Genomic DNA, 13,796 nt, shown 5'->3' on the forward strand with positions numbered 1-13,796 from the left:
CTCATTTAAACTAACATATTCATCCTGCTGTAACCAGGTTTCCGTAAGGCAGAATAAATCAATATGTTGATCAATTATTATATCATTTACTAACAGAGACTTAGAAGAGAGAGACTTAATATTTAATAAACCACATTTAACTGTTTTAGTCTGTGGTGCAGTTGAAGGTGCTATATTATTTTTTCTTTTTGAATTTTTATGCTTAAATAGATTTTTACTGATTTTTACATATTTTGCAAGCTTTTTCGTGTGTGTTCACTTGAGTATCCGCATTGAAAATGCACATGAAAACATGTCACATCCGGGCAGTTTGTCATTATTTTGCCCAGTTAGGAGGTGTCATGTCGCTCTCAATGAAGGAACATTTGCATTATGTAGGCAGCACTGGGACTGCGCTCTCTAGTACTCATATACGGCTCTGTGGACTGATTCTTGATGCCCAGAGTGAGGATGAAAATAGCTCATGATTGTCACAAAGGATGAGTGATGGATTCATTGAGATTTGTGTTAAAGTATTGGCATATTTGCACGTCATCAGTTCATCTATATTTGATGCTATAATTATCCTACCTTACTTGTCACAATAATAGCTTGGTTATAATTATAGTGTTTTCTGTGTTAAAGATGATTACAGAATGAAGATAAAGAAATGTATACCCTAAACAGCTCACTGGAAATAACTTTGAATCAGATTTAAGTGTGCCTGCTATCGTACAGCAGTTACCACCCTGCTTTCACACATGCAACATACAGAAACAATTATGAGCCTCTTAAATTGCCTTTGGGCTTAAGAAATCACAATAAGTACATCTTCTTGGCTTTTCCTTTGTTTTTCAATTGGGGTCGCCGCAGTAGATCCACCTCACATCTGAAAGTTGATTTGGCACAAGTTTTATGCCAGATGCCCTCCCTGATGCAACTCCACATGACATTACGTGGACAGGGGTGGCTCTTTAAGCGCTTGTCCACCACGGCTGCTTGCATAAGAAATCACATTACATGAACTAAAATAATTGCTTTCCATGTGATCGTCCCAGTATTTTGCACACTCTGGTAGACACACCCAAAGCTGCTTATTCATGAAGGCTAATGTTTTAAATTGCCAATACAGACACCACCATCAGTGTGCACATTAGTTAATAAGGATGCACATTGGTTTGTGGGTGGTATGGAGTTTGCACATGTTTTTACAAACACTAACCTTCAGTAAATCAGGCCCTTAGCACAATGTCTGCATGAAAGGGTTAGTTTACTATTTCACAACCATAACCTTGTCTTATTAATTTAATAGCATAGCTTTGTCACTTGTTTGTTCTTAATATGTGTTTTTGTCTTTTTTTTGTTGTTGTGTTTTATCTGAAAACAGCCCCAAAAAAATGTTCAGAACTGGCAAAACATCCTCCTATACCGGGAGCATACATACCCCAGTGTGATCAAGATGGAAATTACTTACCTAAACAGGTATCACTCTGCTGGGATTGATATGTCCTGTGTCTTCATTTGACAGAGCAGATTTTATTCATTGATTCTTTCAGTGCTGGGCTTCTACTGGATATTGCTGGTGTGTAGACAGTACGGGGAAAGAGATCAGTGGAACCAGGAAGGGACCTGGTCAAGGGAATGTTCACTGTGAGAAAGGTGAGACTTCTGCTTCTCACACTCACTCATCTTCAGCTGCTTAGTGAATGTGGGAGGTTTAGCTTATAAAGACCATTGACAATTTCAGTGCCATCGTCCCGCACACACTAATCACGCACTGCACGTAGGGCACCACTTTGCCTGGGGGAGCACCAAAAAAATCAAGCTTGTGAAAAATCATAATAGGCTACTAGTAATGATATCCACCTTATTCCGAGCCCCCATGAGGCATTTATTAGGGGCGGACCTTTTGGTCTGTGACATCGGCCTGGAGGTACGGTCGTCATTTTGGAACAGGGTAACTCAGTGGGCAGCACACACAGATGCTCAAAGAATCTCATCAAGAAACAGGTGGAAATGCTAGAAAAGAAAAGATAAACAGTTCTCTACAGCCGGTATGTAGGGGTACGCCTCGGAAGAGCAGCTTTCACCCCAGAGCATCACGTGCCATGTTTTACATAAAACAAGTTTAAAAGGCAAATAAATAAAACATGTCATGTTGAATCTGCTCCCCTGAGGAAGAGGAGACTGGAGGGTGAAAAGGGGCCATCTGCTCTCTGGACTTCAAACACGCACACGCTGACACGCACACATACACACTGATCGGCTCCCGCTGGAGTGAAGCGCACACGGAGTTAATACACACGGGGAAAACTTCAGTACCGACAAAACTGTCCGGCTGGCTGTTTCGTTTTTTTTTGTTTTGTTTTTTTCTTATTTTAAATTTTTGTGGAGAAGCACTGCATAAAAGCAGTACCGAGTATTGGATTCGAGAGCCCAAAGAGTGCCAAGTTTGGTTACTTTACAGTGGGTGACGTCCGCCTGGCTCATGATTGCAGCTCGGCTAGAAGGTGTTGGACAAAGTAATCCTGCTTGCATCCTAAAGTTGAAAATAATTGTCTTCAATTAATTAATTCGGCAGGATACAAAAATGGATTTACCATGTGAAATAAATTACTGTAACCTGTGGGCCCACTCTAGATTGTGTGTATGAGTAACAAAATGATTACTGGATTTTTACTGTAATGAATTGATTGACGCTAAGACAGATTGGATCTGTGTAAACTTTCAACATTAATATTTCGGAATGTGTGGGTGTCAGGGTAAGTTTAATACTTTCCTTGCATAATTTAATGTAAATTCATTTTACGGGCTCAATATCCAGGTCAGAACGGTATTTAACACATATTTTGCAAGCTTTTTCGTGTGTGTTCACTTGAGTATCCGCAGTGAAAATGCACATGAAAACATGTCACATCCGGGCACTTTGTCATTATTTTGCCCAGTTAGAAGGTGTCATGTCGCTCTCAATGAAGGAACAGTCGCATTATGTAGGGAGCATTGGGACTGCGCTCTCTAGTACTCATATACGGCTCTGTGGACTGATTCTTGATGCCCAGAGTGAGAATGAAAATAGCTCATGATTGTCACAAAGGACGAGTGATGGATTCATTGAGATTTGTGTTAAAGTATTGGCATATTTGCTCGTCACCAGTTCATCTATATTTGATGCTATAATTATCCTACCTTACTTGTCACAATAATAGCTTGGTTATAGTTATGGTGTTTTCTGTGTTAAAGATGATGACAGAATGAAGATAAAGAAATGTATACCCTAAACAGCTCATTGGAAATGAGTTTGAATCAGATTTAAGTGTGCCTGCTATCGTACAGCAGTTACCACCCTGCTTTCACTCATGCAACATACAGAAGCAATTATGAGTCTCTTAAATTGCCTTTGGGCTTGAGAAATCACAATAAATACATCTTCTTGGCTTTTCCTTTGTTTTTCAATCAGGGTCGCCGCAGTAGATCCACCTCCCATCTGAAAGTTGATTTGGCACAAGTTTTATGCCAGATGCCCTCCCTGATGCAACTCTACATGACATTACATGGACAGGGGTGGCTCTTTAACCGCTTGTCCACCACGGCTGCTTGCATAAGAAATCACATTACATGAAGTAAAATAATTGCTTTCCATGTGATCCTCCCAGTAATTTGCACACTCTGGTAGACACACCCAAAGCTGCTTATTCATGAAGGCTAATGTTTTAAATTGCCAATACAGATGCAGCCATCAGTGTGCACATTAGTAAATAAGGGTGCACATTTGTTTGTGGGTGGTATGGAGTTTGCACATGTTTTTACAAACACTAACCTTCAGTAAATCAGGCCCTTAGCACGATGTCTGTATGAAAGGGTTGGTTTACTATTTCACAACCATAACCTTGTCTTATTAATTTAATAACATAGTTTTGTCACTTGTTTGTCCTTAATACGTGTTTTTGTCTTTTTTTGTTGTTGTGTTTTATCTGAAAACAGCTCCAAAAAAATGTTCTGAACTGGCAAAACGTCCTCCTAAACCGGGAGCATACATACCCCAGTGTGACCAAGATGGAAATTACTTACCTAAACAGGTATCACTCTGCTGGGATTGATATGTCCTGTGTCTTCATTTGACAGAGCAGATTTTATTAATCGATTCTTTCAGTGCTGGGCTTCTACTGGATATTGCTGGTGTGTAGACAGTACGGGGAAAGAGATCAATGGAACCAGGAAGGGACCTGGTCAAGGGAATGTTCACTGTGAGGAAGGTGAGACTTCTGTTTCTCACACTCACTCATCTTCAGCTGCTTAGTGAATGTGGGAGGTTTAGCTTTATAAAGACCATTTAATACCTATGGCATGCTCTAATCTCTCTAATAAAATTTTATGGTCAACAGTATCAAAAGCTGCACTGAGGTCTAACAGGACGAGCACAGAGATGAGTCCACTGTCTGAGGCCATAATAAGATAATTTGTAACCTTCACTAATACTGTTTCTGTACTATGATGAATTCTTAAACCTGACTGAAACTCTTCAAATAGACCATTCCTCTGCAGATGATCAGTTAGCTGTTTTACAACTACCCTTTCAAGAATTTTTGAGAGAAAAGGAAGGTTGGAGATTGGCCTATAATTAGCTAAGATAGCTGGGTCAAGTGATGGCTTTTTAAGTAATGGTTTAATTACTGCCACCTTAAAAGCCTGTGGTACATAGCCAACTAATAAAGATAGATTGATCATATTTAAGATCGAAGCATTAATTAACGGTAGGGCTTCCTTGAGCAGTCTGGTAGGAATGGGGTCTAATAGACATGTTGATGGTTTGGAGTAAGTGACTAATGAAAATATTTCAGACAGAACAATCGGAGAGAAAGAGTCTAACCAAATACCAGCATTACTGAAAGCAGCCGAACATAAAGATATGTCTTTGGGATGGTTATGAATAATTTTTTCTCTAATAGTTAAAATTTGATTTGCAAAGAAAGTCATGAAGTCATTACTAGTTAAAGTTAAAGGAATACTCGGCTCAATAGAGCTCTGACTCTTTGTCAGCCTGGCTACAGTGCTGAAAAGAAACCTGGAGTTGTTCTTATTTTCTTCAATTAGTGATGAATAGTAAGATGTTATAGCTTTATGGAGGGCTTTTTTTTATAGAGCAACAGACTCTTTTTCCAGGCTAAATGAAGATCTTCTAAATTAGTGAGACGCCATTTCCTCTCCAGCTTACGGGTTATCTGCTTTAAGCTGCGAGTTTGTGGGTTATACCACGGAGTCAGGCACTTCTGATTTAAGGCTCTCTTTTTCAGAGGAGCTACAGCATCCAAAGTTGTGCTCAATGAGAATGTAAAGCTATTGATGAAATAATCTATCTCACTCACAGAGTTTAGGTAGCTACTCTGCACTATGTTGGTATATGGCATTGAAGAACATAACAAAGAAGGAATCATATCCTTAAACCTAGTTACAGCACTTTCAGAAAGACTTCTACTGTAATGAAATTTATTCCCCACTGCTGGGTAGTCCATTAAAGTAAATGTAAATGTTATTAAGAAATGATCAGACAAAAAGGGGTCTTCAGGGAATACTGTTAAGTCTTCAATTTCTATGCCATATGTCAGAACAAGATCTAAAGTGTGGTTAAAGTGGTGGGTGGGCTCATTTACATTTTGAGCAAAGCCAACTGAGTCTAATAATAGATTAAATGCAGTATTGAGGCTGTCATTCTCAGCATCTATGTGTGACTATAATTATCTTATCTGAGCTAAGCACGAAGTCAGACAAAAGGTCTGAAAAATCACAAAGAAACTCACAGTAACAACCAGGTGGATGATAGATAATAACAAATAAAACTGGTTTTTGAGACTTCCAATTTGGATGGACAAGACTAAGAGTCAAGCTTTCAAATGAATTAAAGCTCTGTCTGGGTCTTTGATTAATTAGTAAGCTGGAGTGGAAGATTGCTGCTAATCCTCCTCCTCGACCCATGATTCGAGCATTCTGACAGTTAGTGTGATTCGGAGGTGTTGACTCATTTAAACTAACATATTCATCCTGCTGTAACCAGGTTTCCGTAAGGCAGAATAAATCAATATGTTGATCAATTATTATATCATTTACTAACAGAGACTTAGAAGAGAGAGACCTAATATTTAATAAACCACATTTAACTGTTTTAGTCTGTGGTGCAGTTGAAGGTGCTATATTATTTTTTCTTTTTGAATTTTTATGCTTAAATAGATTTTTACTGATTTTTACATATTTTGCAAGCTTTTTCGTGTGTGTTCACTTGAGTATCCGCATTGAAAATGCACATGAAAACATGTCACATCCGGGCAGTTTGTCATTATTTTGCCCAGTTAGGAGGTGTCATGTCGCTCTCAATGAAGGAACATTTGCATTATGTAGGCAGCACTGGCACTGCGCTCTCTAGTACTCATATACGGCTCTGTGGACTGATTCTTGATGCCCAGAGTGAGGATGAAAATAGCTCATGATTGTCACAAAGGATGAGTGATGGATTCATTGAGATTTGTGTTAAAGTATTGGCATATTTGCACGTCATCAGTTCATCTATATTTGATGCTATAATTATCCTACCTTACTTGTCACAATAATAGCTTGGTTATAATTATAGTGTTTTCTGTGTTAAAGATGATTACAGAATGAAGATAAAGAAATGTATACCCTAAACAGCTCACTGGAAATAACTTTGAATCAGATTTAAGTGTGCCTGCTATCGTACAGCAGTTACCACCCTGCTTTCACACATGCAACATACAGAAACAATTATGAGTCTCTTAAATTGCCTTTGGGCTTGAGAAATCACAATAAATACATCTCCTTGGCTTTTCCTTTGTTTTTCAATCAGGGTTGCCACAGTAGATACGCCTCACATCTGAAAGTTGATTTGGCACAAGTTTGATGCCAGATGCCCTCCCTGATGCAACTCTACATGACATTACGTGGACAGGGGTGGCTCTTTAATCGCTTATCCACCACGGCTGCTTGCATAAGAAATCACATTACATGAACTAAAATAATTGCTTTCCATGTGATCCTCCCAGTATTTTGCACACTCTGGTAGACACACCCAAAGCTGCTTATTCATGAAGGCTAATGTTTTAAATGGGCAATACAGACACACCTATCAGTGTGCACATTAGTAAATAAGGGTGCACATTTGTTTGTGGGTGGTATGGAGTTTGCACATGTTTTTACAAACACTAACCTTCAGTAAATCAGGCCCTTAGCACAATGTCTGCATGAAAGGGTTGGTTTACTAATTCACAATCATAACCTTGTCTTACTAAAACAGTTAAATGTGGTCTATTAAACATCAGGTCTCTCTCTTCTAAGTCCGTTAGTAAATGATATAATAATTGATCAACATATTGATTTATTCTGCCTTACAGAAACCTGGTTACAGCAGGATGAATATGTTAGTTTAAATGAGTCAATGAGAATTTTCAGACCTTTTGTCTGACTTAGTGCTTAGCTCAGATAAGATAATTATAGTGGGCGATTTTAACATCCACACAGATGCTGATAATGACAGCCTCAACACTGCATTTAATCTATTATTAGACTCAATTGGCTTTGCTCAAAATGTAAATGAGTCCACCCACCACTTTAATCATATCTTAGATCTTGTTCTGACTTATGGTATGGAAATTGAAGACTTAACAGTATTCCCTGAAAACTCCCTTCTGTCTGATCATTTCTTAATAACATTTACATTTACTCTGATGGACTACCCAGCAGTGGGGAATAAGTTTCATTACACTAGAAGTCTTTCTGAAAGCACTGTAACTAGGTTTAAGGATATGATTCCTTCTTTATGTTCTCTAATGCCATATAAAAACACAGTGCAGAGTAGCTACCTAAACTCTGTAAGTGAGATAGAGTATCTCGTCAATAGTTTTACATCCTCATTGACGACAACTTTGGATGCTGTAGCTCCTCTGAAAAAGAGAGCTTTAAATCAGAAGTGCCTGACTCCGTGGTATAACTCACAAACTCGCAGCTTAAAGTAAGTTGGAGAGGAAATGGCATCTCACTAATTTAGAAGATCTTCACTTAGCCTGGAAAAAGAGTCTGTTGCGCTATAAAAAAAAGCCCTCCGTAAAGCTAGGACATCTTACTACTCATCACTAATTGAAGAAAATAAGAACAACCCCAGGTTTCTTTTCAGCACTGTAGCCAGGCTGACAAAGAGTCAGAGCTCTATTGAGCTGAGTATTCCTTTAACTTTAACTAGTAATGACTTCATGACTTTCTTTGCTAATAAAATTTTAACTATTAGAGAAAAAGTTACTCATAACCATCCCAAAGACGTATCATTATCGTTGGCTGCTTTCAGTGATGCTGGTATTTGGTTAGACTCTTTCTCTCCGATTGTTCTGTCTGAGTTATTTTCATTAGTTACTTCATCCAAACCATCAACATGTCTATTAGACCCCATTCCTACCAGGCTGCTCAAGGAAGCCCTACCATTATTTAATGCTTCGATCTTAAATATGATCAATCTATCTTTATTAGTTGGCTATGCACCACAGGCTTTTAAGGTGGCAGTAATTAAACCATTACTTAAAAAGCCATCACTTGACCCAGCTATCTTAGCTAATTATAGGCCAATCTCCAACCTTCCTTTTCTCTCAAAAATTCTTGAAAGGGTAGTTGTAAAAAAGCTAACTGATCATCTGCAGAGGAATGGTCTATTTGAAGAGTTTCAGTCAGGTTTTAGAATTCATCATAGTACAGAAACAGCATTAGTGAAGGTTACAAATGATCTTCTTATGGCCTCAGACAGTGGACTCATCTCTGTGCTTGTTCTGTTAGACCTCAGTACTGCTTTTGATACTGTTGACCATAAAATTTTATAACAGAGATTAGAGCATGCGGTGGTTTGAATCATATTTATCTAATAGATTACAATTTGTTCATGTAAATGGGGAATCTTCTTCACAGACTAAGGTTAATTATGGAGTTCCACAAGGTTCTGTGCTAGGACCAATTTTATTCATTTTATACATGCTTCCCTTAGGCAGTATTATTAGACGGCATTGCTTAAATTTTCATTGTTACGCAGATGATACCCAGCTTTATCTATCCATGAAGCCAGAGGACACACACCAATTAGCTAAACTGCAGGATTGTCTTACAGATATAAAGACATGGATGACCTCTAATTTCCTGCTTTTAAACTCAGATAAAACTGAAGTTATTGTACTTGGCCCCACAAATCTTAGAAACATGGTGTCTAACCAGATCCTTACTCTGGATGGCATTACCCTGACCTCTAGTAATACTGTGAGAAATCTTGGAGTCATTTTTGATCAGGATATGTCATTCAAAGCGCATATTAAACAAATATGTAGGACTGCTTTTTTTGCATTTACGCAATATCTCTAAAATTAGAAAGGTCTTGTCTCAGGTTGATGCTGAAAAACTAATTCATGCATTTATTTCTTCTAGGCTGGACTATTGTAATTCATTATTATCAGGTTGTCCTAAAAGTTCCCTGAAAAGCCTTCAGTTAATTCAAAATGCTGCAGCTAGAGTACTAACGGGGACTAGAAGGAGAGAGCATATCTCACCCATATTGGCCTCTCTTCATTGGCTTCCTGTTAATTCTAGAATAGAATTTAAAATTCTTCTTCTTACTTATAAGGTTTTGAATAATATGGTCCCATCTTATCTTAGGGACCTCATAGTACCATATCACCCCAATAGAGCGCTTCACTCTCAGACTGCAGGCTTACTTGTAGTTCCTAGGGTTTGTAAGAGTAGAATGGGAGGCAGAGCCTTCAGCTTTCAGGCTCCTCTCCTGTGGAACCAGCTCCCAATTCAGATCAGGGAGACAGACACCCTCTCTACTTTTAAGATTAGGCTTAAAACTTTCCTTTTTGCTAAAGCTTATAGTTAGGGCTGGATCAGGTGACCCTGAACCATCCCTTAGTTATGCTGCTATAGACTTAGACTGCTGGGGGGTTCCCATGATGCACTGAGTGTTTCTTTCTCTTTTTGCTCTGTATGCACCACTCTGCATTTAATCATTAGTGATTGATCTCTGCTCCCCTCCACAGCATGTCTTTTTCCTGGTTCTCTCCCTCAGCCCCAACCAGTCCCAGCAGAAGACTGCCCCTCCCTGAGCCTGGTTCTGCTGGAGGTTTCTTCCTGTTAAAAGGGAGTTTTTCCTTCCCACTGTCACCAAGTGCTTGCTCACAGGGGGTCGTTTTGACCGTTGGGATTTTTACGTAATTATTGTATGGCCTTGCCTTACAATATAAAGCGCCTTGGGGCAACTGTTTGTTGTGATTTGGCGCTATATAAATAAAATTAAAAGAAATAGTGAATGTGGGAGGTTTAGCTTATAAAGACCATTTACAATTTCAGTGCCGTCGTCCCGCACACACTAATCACGCACTGCACATAGGGCACCACTTTGCCTGAGGGAGCACCAAAAAATCAAGCTCATTGAGATTTGTGTTAAAGTATTGGCATATTTGCTCGTCACCAGTTCATCTATATTTGATGCTATAATTATCCTACCTTACTTGTCACAAAAATAGCTTGGTTATAATTATGGTGTTTTCTGTGTTAAAGATGACTACAGAATGAAGATAAAGAAACATATACCCTAAACAGCTCATTGAAAATGACTTTGAATCAGATTTAAGTGTGCCTGCTATTGTACAGCAGTTACCACCCTGCTTTCACACATGCAACATACAGAAGCAATTATGAGTCTCTTAAATTGCCTTTGGGCTTGAGAAATCACAATAAGTACATCTCCTTGGCTTTTCCTTTGTTTTTCAATCAGGGTCGCCACAGTAGATCCACCTCACATCTGAAAGTTGATTTTGGCACAAGTTTTATGCCAGATGCCCTCCCTAATGCAACTCCACATGACATTACATGGACAGCAGTGGCTCTTTAACCGCTTGTCCACCACGGCTGCTTGCATAAGAAATCACATTACATAAACTAAATTAATTGCTTTCCATGTGATCCTCCCAGTATTTTGCACACTCTGGTAGACACACCCAAAGCTGCTTATTCATGAAGGCTAATGTTTCAAATTGGCAATACAGACGCAGCCATCAGTGTGCACATTAGTAAATAAGGGTGCACATTTGTTTGTGGGTGGTATGGAGTTTGCACGTTTTTACAAACACTAACCTTCAGTAAATCAGGCCCTTAGCACGATGTCTGCATGAAAGGGTTGGTTTACTATTTCACAACCATAAACTTGTCTTATTAATTTAATAACATAGTTTTGTCACTTGTTTGTCCTTAATACATGTTTTTGTCTTTTTTTGTTGTTGTTTTTTTTTATCTGAAAACAGCTCCAAAAAAATGTTCAGAACTGGCAAAACGTCCTCCTATACCGGGAGCATACATACCCCAGTGTGATCAAGATGGAAATTACTTACCCAAACAGGTATCACTCTGCTGGGATTGATATGTCCTGTGTCTTCATTTGACAGAGCAGATTTTATTCATTGATTCTTTCAGTGCTGGGCTTCTACTGGATATTGCTGGTGTGTAGACAGTACGGGGAAAGAGATCAATGGAACCAGGAAGGGACCTGGTCAAGGGAATGTTCACTGTGAGAAAGGTGAGACTTCTGCTTCTCACACTCACTCATCTTCAACCGCTTAGTGAACGTGGGAGGTTTAGCTTGTACCAAAAAAAAAAAAGAAGCTCGTGAAAAATCATAATATGCTACTAGTAAAGATATCCACCTTAATCCGAGCCCCCATGAGGCTTTGCATGAATTACAAGTGAGATTTCCGATATGAACTGGAACCGGCGTTTCTTTTCATCTTAACTGTTCGCGCTAATCCACTTTCTACGAGACTTAGACACATAAATAGCAGCTGTCACGGCTCAAATGAGACATTATGATCCCACTGTCTACAAATATAGAGAGGTGGGAGGACGACATGAAGAAGTGGCCTAAGATAACATACGGTAGCATTTTTAGCTCCTTTCTTAGCTCTTGCTCTGGACTGGAGGCAGTGAACAATCTGAAAAGCTCTGAGGCGTATCAGGACCTGCACAGTACGCACGGTTCTGCTAAAAGAGGTTTTGGGACACAGCTTATTTACCCTAAGGCAGACGTAGAGGCCTGCAGGAGCCTTAAAATCCCATATCACCGAGCCTGGGTTTGAGTTTCAGCATCAGGTGAATACAAACAGCAGGTGTTCATGCAGTGCAGGTCAAGGCAGATCACCAGGTGGGTAACTTTTGTAAATTATAATGTATGAACTAATGTAACAGAATACATGTGAGCCTTCATTAAAATAAACTCTAAGCCATATTTTTACTTCCCTCTAGGTCCAGTTGACACTGATGTGCCTCCAGCTTGTCTTCTGGACTCCTCCTTCTAACATTAGTGGATGAATTTGTTTCAAAGAAGGTTCTACTCTGCCCCAAATATCTGAATCTCTTAAAAATACAGTCATCACTTATCAGGTGTAATGTGTTACAGACACCAAAAGAACACTGTATGAAGAAAAATAAAGAAGGATGGAAATAAGACACTTTTAGTTGTTTACTTTTTTAATTGTTACAAGGAAAAGTGTTTTCATTGCATTTTCAATATATGTTCCAAATTAAAAAACAAAAAACAAAACATAATCTGTGTTCTGTACATGTCACATTTTCCACCATAAGCGTAAGAAATGAACATGATTATTCCAGAGGGGTAAGCAACCACTAAATACTTGTCATGATGAGAACCTATAGACCACCGACGTAATGACGTCTTACATATCTGCCTCAGGCTGCCACTCGACTTGTATTTTTTTTTTCTTTCAATGAGCCTTTGAGTAAAACGCTGTTCACAGTTAATATGACTCCTCATTCTTTTTGTAAAGCACAGTACATGACTTGGTGTCAGAAGTGGCCAACAGGACGCCTGCATGAGAGAGCAGTGACAAAGTTCAGACTGCCTGAGCAATTAGATTTTTTTGAGACCGGCTGAGTGGACAATATGGCGCCACTGATTCGACCACTACAGAATAGTCTGGAAGCTAGACAGGGACAGCGGCGAGGTCCAAGTGAATACGCTTCTCTACGCCATGGGAAGAGAAGCCGAAGCTATTTATGATTCATTTCTATTTAGTGACAGTGAAGAAGACGACAGCGATGAGGAGGGAAGACCAAGGTCAAAGTTGGACTACGCAAAAGTAATGGAAAAGTTTAGCGTCCACTTTATACGAAAAAGCAATGTCAGTCACAAACGTGCATGCTTTTACAAACGAGTGCAGAAGCCCGGCGAATCATCTGAGGTGATTGTGAGCAGTTTATACTTACTGGCTCAATACTGCGAGTTTGGAGGTATGACAGATGAACAAATCAGAGAACGAATTGTGATCAGCATATCAGACAGCGATGTGTCACAAAAACTACAGCTTGAAACTAACCTCACACTCGAGAAAGCTACTCAAATAGCAAGACAAAGTGAACAGATAAAGCAGCAAAACACCAGTAGGCGTGCTTGTAACTACGCTGGTCTGCTCAAAAGGACTTCACGCTCCTTACTGATGTCCACAGACATTTATTTCTTTATTCAGCTCGCGTAACAGCCATGGAACAGTCGTGGGGAACACCTGTGGAACACCGTAAAAACTAAAAGGACAAAATGCTACATTTCAAACTCATATTCATAGACATTAAACCTAAATTACACATTTCAGCTGTAACAAGACAAAAACAGCATTATAAAATAACTTTTACCGTGTGCGCCTGTTTGACCAGCAGTAGAACGACACCATAAGCAGATTCTGTGTCTTTATCTGAGTTTTACGTACTGCTCTGACTTT

General features: G+C 39.2%; 1 protein-coding gene across 20 annotated transcripts in view; it reads left to right on the top strand.

The window, feature by feature from the left end:
• Nucleotides 1-12,443, top strand: part of LOC117515943 (thyroglobulin-like) — a 238,456-nt gene extending 226,013 nt beyond the window's left edge. For 3 of the 20 annotated variants that reach the window (XM_034176759.1, XM_034176754.1, XM_034176753.1), the window contains 7 exons: nucleotides 1,367-1,461; nucleotides 1,536-1,638; nucleotides 3,961-4,055; nucleotides 4,130-4,232; nucleotides 11,313-11,407; nucleotides 11,482-11,584; nucleotides 12,307-12,443. In XM_034176759.1, coding sequence (XP_034032650.1) covers nucleotides 1,367-1,461; nucleotides 1,536-1,638; nucleotides 3,961-4,055; nucleotides 4,130-4,232; nucleotides 11,313-11,407; nucleotides 11,482-11,584; nucleotides 12,307-12,359 — 647 coding nt within the window. In that variant the 3' untranslated portion in view covers nucleotides 12,360-12,443. The remainder of the gene's footprint in view (nucleotides 1-1,366; nucleotides 1,462-1,535; nucleotides 1,639-3,960; nucleotides 4,056-4,129; nucleotides 4,233-11,312; nucleotides 11,408-11,481; nucleotides 11,585-12,306) is intronic. The other 17 variants (XM_034176752.1, XM_034176738.1, XM_034176743.1 and 14 more) reach the window with 10 other exon arrangements.
• Nucleotides 12,444-13,796: the final 1,353 nt, after the last annotated feature.

Source organism: Thalassophryne amazonica, chromosome 8 (assembly GCF_902500255.1).
Source record: "Thalassophryne amazonica chromosome 8, fThaAma1.1, whole genome shotgun sequence".
In the NCBI taxonomy this organism is placed as follows: Eukaryota; Metazoa; Chordata; class Actinopteri; order Batrachoidiformes; family Batrachoididae; genus Thalassophryne; species Thalassophryne amazonica.